The sequence below is a fragment of the Pseudophryne corroboree genome, chromosome 6 (assembly GCF_028390025.1).
Source record: "Pseudophryne corroboree isolate aPseCor3 chromosome 6, aPseCor3.hap2, whole genome shotgun sequence".
NCBI classification, from domain to species: Eukaryota; Metazoa; Chordata; class Amphibia; order Anura; family Myobatrachidae; genus Pseudophryne; species Pseudophryne corroboree.
This window is the reverse complement of record NC_086449.1, coordinates 750,888,526-750,909,169: the sequence shown is the minus strand read 5'-3', so window position 1 is coordinate 750,909,169 and position 20,644 is coordinate 750,888,526. Positions and strand designations below refer to the sequence as shown.

At 47.2% G+C, this 20,644-nt stretch overlaps 1 protein-coding gene across 2 annotated transcripts in view; it reads left to right on the top strand.

The window, feature by feature from the left end:
* LOC134933392 (leukotriene C4 synthase-like) overlaps positions 1–20,644 on the top strand; it is a 116,550-nt gene that overhangs the window by 16,694 nt on the left and 79,212 nt on the right. Inside the window, exon 2 of one of the 2 annotated variants that reach the window (XM_063928539.1) lies at positions 19,179–19,244. In XM_063928539.1, the coding sequence (XP_063784609.1) occupies positions 19,187–19,244 (58 nt within the window). In that variant the 5' untranslated portion in view covers positions 19,179–19,186. Of the gene's footprint in view, positions 1–19,151; positions 19,245–20,644 lie in introns of both variants that reach the window. The other variant, XM_063928538.1, reaches the window with a different exon arrangement.

Here is a 20,644-nt window from a genome sequence, read left to right as displayed (position 1 = left end):
GCGGATGATGTGGCCCTGTGCAGCCTCCTGATGTTCTAGTCGGGCTGCCAGTTCTTGCATCGGCCTGGCCGCTTGATCCTGGTCTCCGGCTGGATTCATTAGGTCAGTGCTTACTGTCACAACTGAGGGCCTGAGCTGACGGGAGGCAGCCTCAGTTGTAGGGGCTGAGATGTACCGGAACCTGGGAGGTTGTATCAGACCCCTGGACATGTAAGTAACATGAATAATAACTGCCCGAAGGCGTGACCACGACAACTTAGATAAAAGTCAATGATGTTTATTATGACAACTCCGCAACACAGCAGCAGTAAAAGAAAACGTAAAAGTCAGCAAATAATAAATACAGTTCCTGGGTACTACAGGATGGCAGGAGCCACAGGGCACTGGTAGTGTGAGATAGTTCTTATGATCTTCTAGATGGAAAGTCCTTACCAGGCCCGACTGTAGCAATGGAGATAACCCAGGATTGTGCCAGCTGGTGTTCCAGGAAAAGCTGGGTTGCTGAAGGTAAAACAGCTGCTGTGGATACTGGCTGGAACCAGACTGTTGTTAGCACGGAGTGGATACTGGCTGGAACCAGTTAAATAATAAATGAACTTGGGAGCGATGAAATATGAACTGAAATGTAGAACTTGAGAGCGGAGAAATAATAATACCGGTGGAGAGTGGTAAAGTGTAGAAAGGACACCGGCCCTTTAAGGGAAGCTGTACTCTGCTGGAAGCTGAGCTGGAAGCAGGTAATGTTGTAGCTGGAAACAGATGAATCCACAATGGATTGGAGAGTCAGGCTACACCGCAGGTGGAATGCTGGTGCGGGTCTCTATGGTGGAAGTCTTGAGACAGGAGCTGGAACCTGGAAGACAATCACAGGAGAGAGACAAACAGGAACTAGGTTTGACAACCAAAGCACTGACGCCTTCCTTGCTCAGGCACAGTGTATTTATACCTGCAGCAAGGAAGGGATTGGCTAGGCAATTATGCAGATTAACAATACTGACAACAGATTGGAGGAAGTGATCAGCTGACAGAATCCAAGATGGCTGCGCCCATGCAGACACTTGGAGGGAAGTTTGGTTTGTAATCCATGTGGTAATGAAAACAGTAATGGCGGCGCCGGCCACTGGAGACAGGAGACGCCAGGCTGACAAGTGCACATTCAACCACGCGGACACAGCGGAGGCCGCGGCTGACGTAATCGCCACTCTGACACTCTGCATGCAGAAGCTCAGGGACGGCGGCGGAGGCCGCGGGAGACGCCATGCCAGATGTAATAAGGCGTTACTGTGACAGCGTCTCAGAGAGACAGGAGAGGATGCAGGAATGTGAACATTAGGATAACAGATGGGATCCGGTCCTGGAGCGCTGAGCCAGCCTTAGGAGGCATCTGATGGGTAAGAAATGGCGTCCAGATACCCGGATCGTGACAGCATGCTGTTAAACAAACAGAGGAATTCTTTGTGGATTGCATTGAACTTTGCAGTGCAGATAAGAAAGAATGGATTGTCCCTTTAACTGTGAACGAGATTGTCATTCCCTTTAAGCTTGATACTGGCGCGCAGGTGAATTTACTATCGTTTCAAGACTATAATACTTTTAGAGTAAAACCTAAAATTCATCCAGCCAAAGTGAAAGTTACAGGGTACACTGGGGAGGAAATTCCTGTGAAAGGTACATACTTAGTGACACTGAAATATAAGGGACAACAGTTTAAAACATCTCTACTGATTGTGGATAAAAAAGTGCAAACGATTCTAGGATTAAGTTCCTGTGAGAAACTAAGCTTGCTAAAGAAAGTTTTTATGGTGACATCACAAGTAGAAGATGACTGCAAATCAATGTTTACAGAATACAGAGACTTGTTTGAAGGTCTAGGTTATTTGCCTGGAGAGCATAAAATAAATATAGACACGCAAGTTTTTTCAGTGATACACCCCTGTAGAAAAGTGCTGTTTGCGCTGAGAGAGAAACTGAAACAAGAGTTAAATCGCATGGAAGCCTTGGGTGTGATACAGAAAGTTGATGAGCCTACTGAATGGGTAAGCTCCCTAGTAATTGTTGAAAAGAAAAATGGACAACTCAGAATATATCTAGACCCCAAAGATTTAAACAAAGCTGTTAAACGAGAACATTTCAAACTACCAACCAGAGATGAAATCATGTCGCAATTCGCGGGAGCAAAATGGTTCAGTAAATTGGACGCATCTTCAGGATTCTGGCAAATGAAGCTAGATGAGGCCAGCTCAAAGCTTTGTACATATAATACACCAGAAGGTCGATACAGATTTCTTCGACTACCATATGGAATATTGTCTGCTCCAGAAGTATATCACAAAAAGATACACATGATTTTTGAACATATTCCAGGTGTTGAAACAATGATGGATGACATTATTGTCTGGGGATCTACAAAGGAAGAACATGATTCTAGATTGAGACAAGTAATGGAACTTGTCAAGAAAGTGAATCTAAAGCTAAACAAGGACAAATGTGAATTTGGCGTGAAATACACTTACCTTTATGGGCGATGTGGTCACATGAACAAGAAGAAAGTTGGCAAAACTTGAAACAGATCATTACAGAGCAACCAGTGCTAAAATTCTTTGAAAAGAATAAGAATTTCAGCAGATGCTTCGCAATTTGGCCTAGGCTCAGTGCTGTTACAAGAACATGAGGATACTTGGCAACCAGTTTTCTATGCATCAAGAGCACTGACAAGTGCTGAAACAAGGTATGCTCATATAGAAAAATAACTTCTAGCGATCACATATGCATGTGAGCGATTTCATCAGTTTGTGTATGGTCAAACATTTACAGTGGAAACTGACCACAAGCCATTGGTAGCTATCATGACTAAATCATTACATGACTGTCCCATGAGAATTCAACGAATGCTTATCAGACTACAGAAATATGATGTACACTTGCTGTACTGTTCCGGCAAATACATGTACATTGCTGATACACTTTCTCGTGCTGTGGACAAAAGTGAAGGTTCCAAAAGTCTGATGGATGAAGAGATAGAAGCCTATGTTAATTTGATTGTAGCTTCTCTACCAGTGTCTCTTGCAAGACAAGAACAGATTAGGAAAGAAACTGAGACAGATGACACAATCAAAGTGTTGAAAGATATCATTCTGAAAGGTTGGCCAGCAGAAAAACATGCGTGCCCGCTGTCTATCCATGATTATTGGATGTATCGCAGTGACCTTACAGTTGTCGATGGTATTATTTACAAAGGCAATAGGTTTGTCATACCTGCACGACTAAGACAAACTATGCTGTGCAAGATACATGAAGGCCACTTAGGAGAAGAAAAATGTAAGAGGAAAGTGCGTGAAGTTATGTATTGGCCAAGAATGAACCAAGACATAGCACAGACTACAGCTACATGTGAATTATGTGTTACGTATAGACTGAAACAACAAGTCAAGCCACTGAGTCCTCACGCAGTGCCAGAGAGACCGTACCAGAAAGTTGGCGCAGATTTGTTTGATTGTAATGGGAAAACGTACATTGTCGTGACTGATTATTACTCTAACTACCCTAAGGTGAAGACACTACATACAACTACTAGTATATCCGTAATCAATTGCATGAAGTCAATCTTTGAGAGGCATGGTGTTCCTATGGAAGTGTTCACTGACAATGGTCCTCAGTTTTCCAGTGCTGAATTTAGACAATTTGCTGATGAGTGGGAATTTGTCCATACTACATCAAGTCCCCACTATCCACGCTCAAATAGGTTGGTGGAAAGTTCAGTAAAAACTGTAAAGAGTCTCATGAAAAAAGCTCAAGAAGGTAAAGAAGATTTCTACAAAAGTCTTTTAATCTACCGCAGTTCACCTTTACAGAATGGACTTTCTCCTGCACAAATGCTGATGGGAAGGAGGATTAGAGCAAATCTCTCGATACATGATGAACTGCTTAATACACATAACTCAGCGTTGGTCAGACTGAGTAAGGAACGTCAACAGACTGTTAGGATCTCCTGCTCTGTGCTGCCACGTCGCCATGGCAACCGGGAAGCAAGTGTTAGCGAAGTAACCTGAGCGCAGCTGATACTCCGGTCCGGGTTTTTACTGTGTAGTGGTTACAGGCTCTGTGCACGGCAGGGAATCCGGCGCTGGTTTTGTGCTCACAGTCTGTGAGGTCTGAGTGGGGCGTGGACAGCACCTGCTATATAAACCATCCTCTCAGGCTAGGCAAATGCTGCTGAATCTTTGTTTGTTAGTCAGTTCCAGAGAGTTAGCTAGTACTGTGTGACTTTGTATTTACTTGTTGCTTACTGCGAATAGGCCTTGGGATTCGGTACTTCATTCTGCCAATCCGGACCTAGCAGTAAGACTAGAGTCAGTTGTTTGACCTGCTGGGGTTCTTTTGCTATTCTGTGAACCCAGCAGGTTTGCGGCTGTACTCTCAGACCTGCTTGCTTAATCCTCCCTCACTGTGCAGGGCGTCCAGGTGTCAGTTTAGTGGCAGTAAGCTGAACCTGTGCCCTGCAAGTGGGGGTTAGGATTGTGGGTACTCTCCTTGTGTCTATATTTCTATCTCTGACCAAGGAGTTTATTCCCACACCCGGTTGTAACCCTTTGGGGTTTTTTCTGTTGCTCTTAGCAACATCATTTCAGGTGCTCCACATGTTAAATCACTACACATCGCTTCATTGTCCGCTCTATTCCATCTGAGCATTCCTGACACTAGGGAGACACCCAATTCCTGAGCCTTTGGGCTTCTCCGTTCACTTTGTGTTTATTAGTTATTCCATCACCTCCTGTGTATGTTATGTTATACTGTCTGTGAGTTCGTTTGCTTCGCTTCCCTCTCTGTTCATACACCGGTATACTCCTGTTAGCACTGGTGTGCGTAACATATTCAGCAGCCTTACTCCTGTTGAAATTTTGTGGGAATATGGAGCATACCCCTCAAAATACTTTGCAACAGGTGGTCGATCAGGTGCAGGTCCTGACTCGACAATTTAATGAGATGTCCATTAAAATGAACACCCCGCTGTTGTGATTCCTGTACTCCAGACCGGAGAAGATCTTATGGCAGGGATCTGAGTACAGGAACAATATGCTGGTTGTGGGAGCTGGAGAGCCTAGTAACCCCTGGCGCCCTAACTCCGTTGTCTCGCCCGTGCTATCAGAAATCCCCTGCGAGACTATGGTTGCTTGAGCCCATGGCAGCCGCGTTCGAAGGGCGGATTATGTCTGCCCAACCCCGATGCCCCCGCAGGTCTTAATGGGAAACAAGGGGAAGTCCGAGACAGGGTGATAACAAGGGGCCCTCTGACTAAGCAACCAAGCCAGGGGTTACAAGCTAACTTAACTAAATCAAAAGGTATGTGCGGACTAACCGCCAGGGAAAAGGACAACCAAAGATCCACTGATCCGACACTCCTATCCGGCACCGCTGGACACCAGAGTGGATCTTGTGGAAGCGGAATCCTCCGCAAAGCTCCAGAACACAATATAAACAAAATAATAAACTGTAGCGGACAAGCCGCAACACACGGCTGCGCCGCGACTCACGAACACCACCAGATGTTAAAGGTGCTCGGTCAGACTCCAGGAACAGATGGTAACTTCCGAGTACAGGATCTCTGAGGACAGGAACAACCGAATAGACCGGGACTGGGAACTCTCTGTAGCAGACTCAGGCAAACAGGAAGCTATCACCGGCGTCTGTAAGAAGTCCTGAGGGTGCCTTTATTCAGGCACCCTCCAATCAAGATCCAGACAGGACAATTAAATAGAAATGCCGTGCAGCTTGCATGCTGCACGGCCAGCACATAATCAGGGTAATGAGGATAGCCCCAGCAACGGGGAACGCGGCTGCACGTGGTGTCCCCGTTGCTAAGGCCAGAGGCGGCTCCGTGCGCCCGGCGTCTTAGCGTTGCCAGGGAGCCGGCGGCTGAACGCGCACGGCGTCCCTGGTTGCTAGGCGCCGGGCCGCACGGCCGAGCGGACCCCGGCGCCTAACAGTACCCCCCCCTTGAGGAGGGGTCAAGGAACCCCTAAAGCCAGGTTTCCGAGGAAATTCACGAAAAAATGCCCTTTTGAGCTTTGGGGCATGAAGGTCTTCATCCAGGACCCACGACCTTTCCTCTGGCCCATAACCTCTCCAATGCACCAAAAAATAAAGCCGACCCCGGGACAACTTGGAATCGAGAACCTTCTCAACCAAGAACTCTTGCTGACCCTGTACATTAACTGGTGATCTCCCCTGAGATTTTTTACGAGGAAATCTGCTGGACGAAACATATGGTTTAAGCAATGAGCAATGGAAGGTATTTCCGATCCGTAAAGTTTTTGGTAAACGTAACCGGAAAGCAACTGGATTGACTTTTTTGATAATGAGAAATGGTCCAATAAATCTAGGACCCAATCTGGCTGAGGTTTGTCGAAGTTTGATGTTACGAGTCGACAACCACACCCTGTCTCCTACTTTAAAAGTGCACGGCCGCCGGAGCCTGTCAGAAAATTTTTTTTCCCGGAAAGCTGCTTTTCTGAGAGCCAGGTGCACTTTTTTCCAAATAAGTTTAAGATGAGAGGTCAGGGCCAGAGAGGAGACAGAGGAATGTTGAAAAAATGAATTAGCTCTGGGGTGGAAACCAAAGACTGCAAAAAATGGAGATACATTGGTGGAAGAATGACAGGCATTGTTATAAGCAAACTCCGCCAATGGAAGAAACTCAGACCAGTCATTTTGGAGTTTGGCCGAGTACAAACGCAAATATTGTTTTAGAGATTGGTTAACTCGCTCAGTCTGTCCATTGGATTGTGGATGATAGCCGGAGGTTAATGATAATTTCATCTTTAACGAAGCACAAAAAGACTTCCAAAATTGTGCAATGAATTGTGGACCCCTGTCAGAAACAATATCGGTGGGTAACCCATGGAGTCTGAAAACATGACGGAGGAACAAGACTGCCAATCCCTGGGCAGATGGCAATCGGGGAAGAGCAATAAAATGGGCCATCTTGCTAAAACGGTCCACTACCACCCATATGACTCGGCATCCGGCCGACAGAGGGAGATCCACCACAAAATCCATGGAGATATGCGACCATGGCCTAAGAGGAACCTTCAAGGGCATGAGTTGACCAATAGGCAAAGAACGGGGAACTTTATGCTGTGCACAGACCTGACACGAAAAAACAAACTCTTTAATGTCTTTGGAAAGACCAGGCCACCATACTGAGCGGGATACTAATTCCAAAGTCTTAGCGATTCCCGGATGCCCTGCAACTTTGCTATCATGAAATTCCGCCAAAACAGTTGCTCTCAAAAACTCAGGAACAAAAAGACGAACAGCAGGAGTATTTCCCGGAGCTTGATGTTGAAGCAGCTTTAATTGGGAAAAAACATCCTGTGTGAGACCTGCCTGAATGACTGAAGGCGGAAGTATGGGAGTAACAGGACTGTTGTCTTGAACCGGAAGGAAACTGCGTGACAGGGCATCTGCCTTGGTATTCTTGGAACCTGGTCTGAAGGTGATAATGAATTTGAAACGAGTAAAAAATAAAGCCCAACGAGCCTGTCGGGCATTCAGTCGTTTAGCCGATTCAATGTATTGAAGATTTTTGTGATCAGTCAAAACTGAAATGATATGGGTCGCTCCTTCAAGCCAATGTCTCCACTCCTCGAAAGCCCATTTAATAGCCAGCAATTCCCGGTTACCAACATCGTAGTTGGATTCTGCAGATGAGAATTTCCTGGACATAAAGGCACAAGGATGTAACTCAAGGGAATCTGGATCCTTCTGAGAAAGGATAGCCCCTACTCCAACCTCCGAGGCATCCACCTCAACAATGAAAGGTAATTCTGGGTTGGGATGTCTAAGGACAGGGGCTGAGACAAAGGCTTGTTTTAAGGCCTGAAAAGATAACTCAGCTTCACATGACCAATTGGTAGGATCCGCTCCCTTCTTAGTGAGTGCCACAATGGGAGCAACTAGGTCAGAGAAAGAGTGAATAAATCTTCTATAGTAGTTTGCAAACCCTAAAAAGCGCTGAATTGCTTTTAAATTGGTGGGTTGCGCCCAACTAAGGATGGCTTGGAGTTTTTTTGGTTCCATTCGGAATCCCCGAGGGGAAATAATGTACCCTAAAAAGGATACCTCCGTGACATGAAATTCACACTTCTCCAGCTTGGCATATAGGTGATTTTCACGTAATTTCTTTAGCACCTGACGCACCTGGGTGACATGTTGTTCTACGGAGTCAGAATATATCAAAATATCGTCTAAATAGACCACGACGAATCTTCCCAGAAACTCACGGAGCACATCATTAATGAGATCCTGGAAAACTGCCGGAGCATTAGATAGGCCGAATGGCATGACCAGATACTCATAGTGGCCTGACTGAGTGCTAAATGCCGTTTTCCACTCATCCCCTGACTTGATTCTGATGAGGTTATATGCTCCTCTCAGGTCAATCTTAGAAAAAATAACAGCCGAACGCAGCTGATCAAAGAGGACAGAGATCAGTGGCAGAGGGTAAGTATTCTTTACTGAGATCTTATTCAAAGCTCTAAAGTCAATGCAGGGTCTGAGTGAACCATCCTTCTTCTCTACGAAGAAGAAACCTGCACTTAAAGGGGATTTAGATGGCCTGATAAATCCTTTCTCAAGGCTTTCTTTCACATACTCATTCATGGCCACAGTTTCAGGACCAGACAATGCATATAACCTTCCTTTAGGCAACGTGGCACCAGGAATTAACTCAATGGTACAATCATAAGGCCTATGGGGAGGCAAAATATCCGCATTGCCCTTGGAAAACACATCAACAAAATCCTGGTATTCCCCAGGAATATGTGCGGAAGCGGCGGCAGCTACTCGGATAGGAAGCGTAATACATTCTTTATCACAGATGGTACCCCATTGTAGGATCTCCCCAGACTGCCAATCTATGATGGGATTATGAAAGGCCAGCCAAGGGTGACCCAGAACCACAGGAACTGCTGGACAATGGGTAAGGAAAAACTCAATCTTTTCAGAATGCAGAGCTCCCACCGAGAGCAAAACAGGAGGTGTACATAGAGAAATAACCCCATTGGATAAGGGACTCCCATCTAAACCATGCATGGTGACACACCTACCCAAGGTTAGCTGAGGAATACCTAAGGCCTTGGCCCATGTTAAATCCATAAAGTTTCCTGCAGCTCCACTGTCCACAAAAGCAGAGACCGAGGAACAGAGGCTGCCATAGGAAACTTTAGCAGGAACCAACAGTGAATTATTTGAGGAGATGAGCTGTAGACCAAAGTGAACCCCCTCACAACTCACTTGGTCAGGAAGTTTCCCGACTTGTTTGGACAACTACGGGCAAAATGTCCCTTACCTCCGCAGTATAAACACAGACCAGAGTTTTGCCTCCTGGTTCTTTCTTCCGGAGACAATTTGGAGAGACCAATCTGCATAGGCTCCTCTATGTCAACAGGAATGGAAGGAACCCAGGGAGAGGACCCGACAGATGCCCCTTTTTCTGCCCTCCGCTCTCTGAGCCGACGATCTATTTTAATAGAGAGCTCCATGAGGTTATCGAGGGTCTCAGGAGCGGGATACTGGAGGAGACTGTCTTTTATAGATTCAGATAAGCCGAGGCGAAACTGACTGCGCAGGGCTGGGTCATTCCAGCCACAGTCGTTCGACCAACGGCGAAACTCCGTACAATAATTCTCTGCGGGATTCCTACCCTGTCTAAGAGCACGCAAGTGACTTTCTGCGGATGCCTCTCTATCAGGGTCGTCATATAATAGTCCTAAAGATTTTAAAAAGGCGTCTACAGACGATAAGGCCGGATCGTCTGTCTTTAAACCAAAAGCCCAGGTCTGAGGATCCCCCTGAAGCAGAGAAATAATAATCCCAACCCGCTGAGCCTCTGTACCTGAGGTAACTGGTCTTAAACGAAAATACAGTTTGCAAGATTCTTTAAAATTAAAAAACTGTTTTCTATCCCCAGAAAAACGGTCAGGCAGATGCATTTTTGGTTCAGGGATGACCCTCGGGGAAGTCCGTAACAGATCTTCCTGTGACCTCACCCGGAGGGACAGATCCTGAACCATCTGAGTAAGTTCCTGAATCTGACTAACAAGAAGCTGGCCATGATTTGGCCCAACACCGGCGGGATTCATAAGGCCGACAAAATCTCCCAACTAAAAAATGAAAAAATTTACTGTAAGTTAAATCTTTTCTTTTGTGGGCCGGTGATAATGTTGTGATTCCTGTACTCCAGACCGGAGAAGATCTTATGGCAGGGATCTGAGTACAGGAACAATATGCTGGTTGTGGGAGCTGGAGAGCCTAGTAACCCCTGGCGCCCTAACTCCGTTGTCTCGCCCGTGTTATCAGAAATCCCCTGCGAGACTATGGTTGCTTGAGCCCATGGCAGCCGCGTTCGAAGGGCGGATTATGTCTGCCCAACCCCGATGCCCCCGCAGGTCTTAATGGGAAACAAGGGGAAGTCCGAGACAGGGTGATAACAAGGGGCCCTCTGACTAAGCAACCAAGCCAGGGGTTACAAGCTAACTTAACTAAATCAAAAGGTATGTGCGGACTAACCGCCAGGGAAAAGGACAACCAAAGATCCACTATTCCGACACTCCTATCCGGCACCGCTGGACACCAGAGTGGATCTTGTGGAAGCGGAATCCTCCGCAAAGCTCCAGAACACAATATAAACAAAATAATAAACTGTAGCGGACAAGCCGCAACACACGGCTGCGCCGCGACTCACGAACACCACCAGATGTTAAAGGTGCTCGGTCAGACTCCAGGAACAGATGGTAACTTCCGAGTACAGGATCTCTGAGGACAGGAACAACCGAATAGACCGGGACTGGGAACTCTCTGTAGCAGACTCAGGCAAACAGGAAGCTATCACCGGCGTCTGTAAGAAGTCCTGAGGGTGCCTTTATTCAGGCACCCTCCAATCAAGATCCAGACAGGACAATTAAATAGAAATGCCGTGCAGCTTGCATGCTGCACGGCCAGCACATAATCAGGGTAATGAGGATAGCCCCAGCAACGGGGAACGCGGCTGCACGTGGCGTCCCCGTTGCTAAGGCCAGAGGCGGCTCCGTGCGCCCGGCGTCTTAGCGTTGCCAGGGAGCCGGCGGCTGAACGCGCACGGCGTCCCTGGTTGCTAGGCGCCGGGCCGCACGGCCGAGCGGACCCCGGCGCCTAACACCCGCAGGCCGCTAGCGGGGCTCCCGCAGCAGCAGCGGCAAGTTCAGGGGTTAAGGAGCCGAAAGTAAATGTCCCGGATCGTTTTTCTGGAGATCGCTCGCAGTTCTTTTGTTTCAAGGAGAGCTGTAAGCTATATTTCAGGCTTAGGCCCCAGTCTTCTGGGTCGGAGATTCAGCAGGTGGGCATGGTGATTTCCTTGCTACAAGGAGACCCACAGGTCTGGGTATATGGGTTACAGCCTGACTGTCCGTCGCTTAAAAGTGTTGATGCTTTTTTTATGGCACTGGGCATTTTGTATGATGACCCTGACAAGATGGCTTCAGCCGAGGCTCAGATTACGGTTCTTAAGCAAGGGCGACGGCCAGCTGAGGTTTATAGTACGGAGTTTCGGAGGTTGGCTCATGATACCCAGTGGAATGACCCAGCCCTGAGAAACCAGTACCGAAGGGGCCTTTCTGACCAGATAAAGGACCAACTGGTACAATATCCCTCGCCTGATAGCTTAGATCAGCTCATGCAGTTATCCATCCGGGTGGATAGACAGCTGAGAGAGCGTAGGCTTGAAAGGGAGACCGCAGTTTCCTTTTTTCCCAAGGGAACCTCAGACTCTGAGGAATATTCCGAGGAGCCTTTGCAGATTGGGGCTACCCGCCTCTCCTCGCGTGAGAAGACGCGGAGGAGACAGCAGGGTTTGTTTTTGTACTGTCTGGAATAAAGGTCATGTTGTAGTATCATGCTCAGAAAAAACTGAAAACTTCAGGGCCTGAGGGTGATGGGAAATATCCTGTCAGGCCAGAAGTCAGAATTTCCTAAAAAAACTTTTCTCATTCCGGTGACTTTGGAGATCCTCTGTCAAACTGTCAAGACTGAGGCCTTTGTTGACAGTGCGGCCGATGGGGTTTTCATGGACCGTCAATTCGCCCTGGAACACTCTGTTCCCTCAGTACCTTTGGCATCAGAGATTGAGATCTGTGGGTTAAACGGGGAACCATTGTCCCAGGGTAAAATTACCTCCTGCACCAGCCGAATTCCTTTGTTTATTGGAGTCACACACTCTGAAAAATTGTCTTTTTATGTGACTGTCTGTTCTTTTGCCCCATTGGTTTTGGGGTTACCCTGGTTAAGGGCCCATAACCCTCAATTTGACTGGGTCTCTGGGGAGATTCTTAGTTGGGGTAGTGATTGTTTCAGGAGTTGCTTGAGCCTTCCAGTCAGGCTCTCACAGCTAAGTTTGCCAGGATTGCCAGGATGTTATGCAGATTTTGCGGATGTGTTCTCCAAAAAAGTTGCGGAGGTACTACCTCCCCATCGCCCCTATGACTGTGCCATTGATATGTTGCCGGATGCTAATCTTCCCAAGAGCAGGTTGTACTCCCTGTCACGTCCTGAGACTCAGGCTATGGCAGAGTACATTCAGGAGAACTTGGCTAAGGGATTTATCAGACCCTCACAGTCCCCAGTTGGGTCGGGGTTCTTTTTTGTGGGTAAAAAGGACGGTTCGTTGCGACCCTGCATCGACTTCAGGGAATTGAACCGTATCACGATTAAAAACTCGTACCCACTGCCTCTCATTTCGGTTTTGTTTGACCAGCTTCGTACTGCCACCATTTTTTCTAAGATTGACCTACGCGGTGCTAACAATCTAATCCGAATAAGAGAGGGGGATGAATGGAAGACTGCCTTTAATACCCACTCAGGGCATTATGAATATTTGGTGATGCCTTTTGGGCTCTCTAATGCCCCGGCAGTCTTCCAGGAATTCATGAACGATGTGCTCAGGGAATATTTGGATAGATTCTTAGTTGTTTATCTAGATGACATCCTAATCTTCTCTCATTCCCTGGAGGAACATCGGAAGCATGTACGCTTAGTCCTCCAGAAACTCAGAGACCACCAGCTTGGGGCGAAGCTGGAGAAGTGCGAGTTTGAAGTCCAGCAAATCGCATTTCTAGGGTATATTATCTCCTCAGAAGGTTTCCAAATGGAGGGTTCTAAGGTACAGGCAGTCCTGGATTGGGTGCAGCCCACTAGTTTGAAGGCGCTTCAGCGTTTTCTGGGCTTTGCGAATTTTTATAGACGGTTTATCGCTGGATTTTCGTCTATAGTGGCCCCCTTGGTGGCACTCACTAAGAAAGGGGCGGATGTTGCTCACTGGTCTTGTGAGGCCAAAGCGGCCTTTGCCCGTCTTAAAAGGGCATTTGTCTCGGCCAAGGTGCTGCGACACCCAGATCCAGAGCGTCCTTTTGTGGTAGAAGTGGATGCCTCTGAGATAGGTATTGGGGCAGTGCTCTCTCAGATGGGGGTGTCTGATAATCGCCTTCATCCCTGTGCTTACTTTTCCCGTAAATTTTCGTCTGCCGAGATGAATTATGATGTGGGTAACCGGGAATTGTTGGCTATAAAGGATGCACTCGGGGAGTGGAGACACTGGCTTGAGGGGGCTAAGTTTGTGGTCTCAATTCTCACCGACCATAAGAATCTGGCATATTTAGAGTCAGCGAAGCGGCTCAATGCCAGGCAGGCACGATGGGCTTTGTTTTTTGCTCGCTTTAATTTTTTGATAACATATCGCCCTGGGTCAAAAAACATCAAGGCTGATGCGCTCTCGCGGAGTTTTGCTCCAGTTCAAGAGACCACCGAGGAGCCATTGCCCATTGTGTCCCCATCATGTATTAAAGTGGGCATTACCCAGGACCTCTTGTCATTAGTCCTTAGAGCACAGGAGCAGGCTCCTCCAGACCTTCCGGTAGGTCTCTTGTTTGTGCCTCCTAGGTTAAGACAGCGAGTGTTCCTGGAATTCCATGCCAAGAGGTCGGCAGGGCATCCGGGTATTGCCAGAACTCGGGAGTTGCTGTCTAGGGCGGTGTGGTGGCCCTCGGTGGCTAGGGATGTGGATCAGTGGGTTCGGGCATGTGACGTTTGTGCCCGAAATAAAACTCCTAGAGGGGTTCCTGTCGGCCCATTAAATCCACTCTCTATTCCGTCTAAGCCATGGACCCACATTTCCATGGATTTTGTGGTGGACTTGCCCAAATCCTCGGGGATGACAGCCATTTGGGTTGTCGTTGACAGGTTTTCGAAGATGGCGCATTTCGTTCCACTGGTTGGGTTGCCATCAGCCAGATGCCTGTCTGAATTATTTATGCAGCATGTTGTGCGCCTCCACGGGTTGCCACTTGATGTGGTCTCTGACCGTGGATCCCAGTTTGTGGCCAAATTCTGGAGGGCATTTTGTTCTGATCTCCAGATTTCTGTGAGCTTGTCGTCAGGCTACCATCCACAGTCTAATGGGCAAACTGAGAGGGTGAACCAGTCCTTGGAGCAGTTCCTCAGGTGTTATGTCTCCAAGTGTCATACGGACTGGGTTGCTCATCTGTCCATGGCGGAGTTTGCCTATAACAACGCGGCTCACTCTGCTACAGGGATCTCTCCCTTCCTTTGTGTGTATGGGCATCATCCTAAGGCCAATTCTTTTGACCCCCTGGATTCCACGTCTGGTGGTTCCTCTGTTGTTTCGGTCCTTAGGGGTATTTGGAGGAAAGTGAAGAAAGCCCTTATGTCTGTGTCATTAGTGACCAAAAGGGTTTTTGATAAGCGGAGAAGACCCTGCAGCTTCAAATTAGGAGACTTCGTCTGGTTGTCCACCAAGAATTTGAAGTTGAGACAGCCATCTCATAAGCTTGGCCCCCGGTTCATCGGCCCTTATAAGATCACCAGGGTTATCAATCCGGTGGCATTTCAGTTAGATCTGCCCGGTTCATTGGGTATAAATAAAACATTTAAATTGTTCCCTTTTAAAACTGGTGGTTAGTAATCCTTCTTCCAGTGGAAGACCTTCTCCTCTTCTGATACGGGGTCAGAGGGAGTTTGTGGTTGAAAGGGTTCTTGACTCCAAGATGGTTCGGGGTCGGCTGTCATTTTTGGTGCACTGGAAGGGGTATGGCCCGGAGGAGCGGTCGTGGGTGCGCAGTTGTGATCTTCATGCCCCCAGACTGATACGCTCTTTCTTCTCGCAGTTCCCCGATAAACCCGGTGGTAGGGGTTCTTTGACCCCTCATCAGGGGGGGTACTGTTAGGATCTCCTGCTCTGTGCTGCCACGTCGCCATGGCAACCGGGAAGCAAGTGTTAGCGAAGTAACCTGAGCGCAGCTGATACTCCGGTCCGGGTTTTTACTGTGTAGTGGTTACAGGCTCTGTGCACGGCAGGGAATCCGGCGCTGGTTTTGTGCTCACAGTCTGTGAGGTCTGAGTGGGGCGTGGACAGCACCTGCTATATAAACCATCCTCTCAGGCTAGGCAAATGCTGCTGAATCTTTGTTTGTTAGTCAGTTCCAGAGAGTTAGCTAGTACTGTGTGACTTTGTATTTACTTGTTGCTTACTGCGAATAGGCCTTGGGATTCGGTACTTCATTCTGCCAATCCGGACCTAGCAGTAAGACTGGAGTCAGTTGTTTGACCTGCTGGGGTTCTTTTGCTATTCTGTGAACCCAGCAGGTTTGCGGCTGTACTCTCAGACCTGCTTGCTTAATCCTCCCTCACTGTGCAGGGCGTCCAGGTGTCAGTTTAGTGGCAGTAAGCTGAACCTGTGCCCTGCAAGTGGGGGTTAGGATTGTGGATACTCTCCTTGTGTCTATATTTCTATCTCTGACCAAGGAGTTTATTCCCACACCTGTTGGTAACCCTTTGGGTTTTTTTCTGTTGCTCTTAGCAACATAATTTCAGGTGCTCCACATGTTAAATCACTACACATCGCTTCATTGTCCGCTCTATTCCATCTGAGCATTCCTGACACTAGGGAGACACCCAATTCCTGAGCCTTTGGGCTTCTCCGTTCACTTTGTGTTTATTAGTTATTCCATCACCTCCTGTGTATGTTATGTTATACTGTCTGTGAGTTCGTTTGCTTCGCTTCCCTCTCTGTTCATACACCGGTATACTCCTGTTAGCACTGGTGTGCGTAACACAGGCGAAACAGAAACTGTTCCATGACAGACGAACAAAAAGCTTATCTGATCTAAAATTGGGTGACCAAGTCCGTCTCAGAGATCACGAGAAAGGTATTTGGGTGCAGAAAGGTATTGTGCAAGCACAAGTAGCACCAAGATCTTATACTATACGTACAGATCATGGAGCGGAAGTAAGAAGAAATCGGGTGGATTTAAGATCTCAACCTAACCATAATGAAGACAACATGACTGAAGAATACCCTTCATCTGACATGTATGATGATCCTGATAATGGTGAACAAACCTCGATTCTAGAAAGGTCCAACATGGTCGATAAAACACAGACTGTGTATGAAAGACCCAAAAGGGAAATACGCAGACCTGAGAGACTCATTGAAACCTGTTAGATGATGTTCTTAATATGACGTTGTTAATTGTTGCATTGAAGCGTATAGGGCTTATCTTTAAAGAAAAGAGGATGTGATGTTAGTGTATTAGAATGCTTAATATTTGTAGACACTCCCGTATTAATCTGTGTAAGCCTGAATCTTCAGTGATGGTCCCTAGGACCAGGGGGATGCTGGGAAGTGGGTGGTCCAGTGTGCAGTGTGTCTGGAGTTGGTGATGGAATAAACAGCACAGTAGTGAACTCACATGTCTCTGTGTCCTTATGACTGGATTTACAAACATATGAACAAAACAGGGTGGTGGGTCGTTCCTGCTATAGAAACCACACCATCTCTAGATGGGATTCTAGTGTGTGCTCGGGAGATGCTGATAAGCTTTGCATAATATAAATAAAATAGTTTTTGCATCATTTAGGTATGTTTAATGCTGGAAAGCGTATTTATATCCTCACAAACACCCATGTAATAACTGATTACCTGCATGTTCCTGTGCGTACAGATACTGCAGCCTTGCCTTTCCACATGCAATGCCTATTTATATAGGGCAAGAGGAGGGGGAAATAAAATGTAGGCAATGAACCATTTGCTCTACTCTCGCTTATTGCATGTAAATATTATTAATGTGTGTGTGGCCGGAGACCTTATCCACGTGCCTAAAATGGCCGCTTTAATGTGCCGTGGCCCCGGACACTCTCTGGCGGTCGCGGTGACGCTGAAATGTTAACCGCCTATGCGCTGCACCACGGGGACTGTGCAATGAGCTGCTGCAGTTGGGACATGGCCAAGGGGCTGCAGGGCTGTGTGCTGACCGCTGAGGACTAGGAGCTTGGCTTCCGGCACCCCAGCATGACAGGGACGCAGAGAGAACTGCTGCAGCCGGGACTTTGTCCTGGGGCTTCAGGGCTATTAGTAGCTGCATGCTGGGAGTTCGGGGGTGCCAGCACCCCATTGCGGTGATGTAGGGGTTAAAGAGCTGCTGCGGGTTGCAGAAGGGGGAGCCTGTAGCTTTGGCAGTACACTGGGGAGATGGAGAGCAGCTTCTGGTACCAATTTAAAGATTCCAATCCTGGTTAGGCTAAAAAGCTCCCGCCAGGCCTGGGGGGTAACCCGCACCAAGATGAATATTTTAATGTATGTATAAACATCTCGCCTCTAAGGTGACTGCACTTACAACCAATAGAACTGCGCCAAAAGCTATTTTATTTTCTGGCTGTTCTAGGATTACCCCAGTGTCTCCAAGCTCTGCCCTCTGCCAGCTACTATGCACAGATTGGTCCATGGTGAGGGACCTGTTGGAATCAGCTGACACCAATAAGGAGGTATAGCAACAGCTTGTCTATGCATACACAGAAATAGGTGGTGCCAGGTGCCGACAGTAGGAGCCTGGTGTCGGCAGCATGTTTCCTGCCTACTGCACAGTGGGTGGAGTCAGTAACATGTGTTTACTGAGGGTAAGAGGGGATCCCCTATTAGGCCAGGTTCAGTGGGATCAAAGAAATCTGTGATTTCTTGGTGCAGTGAGGTGTATCCGGTCATATTGTTTTTTCTCATATATATGTACATTAACAGATCATTTATTGTGATGGGCTTTCACTAAAGGAGTGTGGAGTATTTTTGGACAGAGTCACAGTCCATCACAGTCAGTCTGAAGCACTGTCTGATGGCTAAAAAAAAAAGGCATTAAGCCTTGGGAGTAGAGTAATAAAGGTGTAAGTTGATATATTGTAATGCTGTTTAGCATGGCAGCACTGCTGGCGTAGTGGTTAGCATTACTTTGTCACAACACTAAAGTCCTAGGTTTGATTCCCTGTAATGCACTATTTGTATGGAATATTTTCTCTGAGTTTGCATGAGAATATTCCTAATGTGTTTGTGACTATGTGATAGTATGGATTGTAACCTCCACTGGGACAGGGACTCATGTAAATGACTAAAATACTCTCTGAAAAGTGCTGTAGAATTTGTGTGCACTATACAAAGAACTGGTACAGGTAATAAGTAATGCTAGGATATTGTTACTATTGTGTAAATGGGAGGCTGCAAAAGGTGATGTGCGATGTGATGCGTATATGTGATGTGCGATGTGATGCGTATATATGTGAGGTGCGATGTGATGCGTATATGTGATGTGCAATGTGATGCGTATATGTGATGTGCGATGTGATGCGTATATGTGATGTGCGATGTGATGCGTATATGTGATGTGCATATGTGATGTGCAATGTGATGTGTATATGTGATGTGCAATGTGATGGTTCTGCATATTTTGTTGACATATAATGCAGATATGCTTAGCAATTTATTTTGTCTGCCTGTAACCTCATTTGGCCCCGCGTGCTGGATCCTGTAACACGTCTGTACTTGTGCTGCAACTCGCAGGTGGTACAGATACATTTATTTAAAGATAAAGGATCATTGTGTTTAGTCTTTGCAAATCAGTCATTGATTCACTGAAAAGAGGAAGTCTGCTATCAGTATATTTGCAATACACCAACATCTGCACCCGAAGATATAAAATAGAAAGTCCTCAGCACATCTCACAGTACAAACCTGGCTTCTCATACAGTTCATAATCCAAATATCTTTGTTTTTATTCTACCAGAACATACAACTTTACACCTTCTTCTAGGATCCAACATGCATGACCAAGTGGCTCAGCTGGCTTTTGTAACTGTGGCGGCCGTCCTGGAACAAGGTAATGATATATAGTCTATCTTTCTTCCTGTAGCTCTTTCCCAGCTTTTTATTTTAGTTTAGAAATAACTGTAAATCTCAGTTTTATGTTGCAATTTCAATAGACCTTTGAGCGTTGACCTCCATGCCTGGCACACTGCAGGCAGAATGGCTGTGTTCCTCAGGATCCCCTGTGTCTTCTATGCTGTGGTAGCACATTGCACTCAAGGTCTAATTCAGACCTGATCGCAGCAGCAAATTTGTTAGCGGTTGGGCAAAACCATGTGAACTGCAGGGAGGGCAGATATAACGTGTGCAGAGAGAGTTAGGGTGCATACACACGGTGAGATTCGGACTTATCCGATTCTCACCGTGCGACAGGGGGCCGGGTCGGCACTTAGCCAGTATCGCAAGCACATAATAACTGTGCTTGCGATGCTGGCTATGTGCGATTTCAATCCTGACTATCTCTTCTATAGAGATAGTCAGGATTGACTTGCCTGCACAGCCTATTTTTTCTTCCGATGCCGACCGCGCGGGGCCGCGCATCGGCATCGGATCGGGATCGCAAGGTGACTGTCACCTTGCGATCTGCACTATATTTTCTTCCGATTCTGACTATATAGTCAGAATCGGAAGAAAATATCTTACCGTGTGTACACACCTTTAGATTTGGGTGGGGTGTGTTCAAATTGAAATCCAAATTGCAGGGTGAAAATAAAGCAGCCAGTATTTACCCTGCACAGAAGCAAAGTAAACCACACAAATCTAAAGACCCGTACACACTGGTCGATATATCGGCTGTTCTCTTGAACGGCCGATATATTGCGGGACCGTCGGCCAGTGTGTACGGCTGATACGTCTGTGAACTCCGTCGTTCACAGACGTATCGCGTCGGCCGCGCAGCACAGCCGACGGCCAATATATCTACAGATATATTGGCGCGTTGCTGTGTGTGTGTACGGGGCGGTCGGCCGACCGCCCGTACACATGCTGCTGTGGCCGGCGGTGATTGACAGCTGAACTGGGCGGGCGTGTGCACACGCCCGCCCAGTTCATGACGTCAGTCCCCGACGGATCGGGCAGTGTGTATGCTGAACACACTGCCCGATCTGTCCATAGATATATCTGCAGATCAATTGATCTGCAGATATATCTATTAGTGTGTACAGAGCCGGCCCTAACCGATATGATGCCCTAGGCAAGATTTTGGCTGGTGCCCCCTAGCACCACCCCTGGTTCCGCCTCTGACCTTGCACTTCTTTCCCAGAACCATCACCCCTCAGCCATAACAGTCCTTATTTTGGTGTTTGTACCCCCTATATTTTAAATAGGAACAGTTCGCACATTTGGCGCACAGCCCAAAAAGGGGTGTGTTTTTGCTGGCAAGGGGCATGGCCACACAATAGTAACCCCAATTCC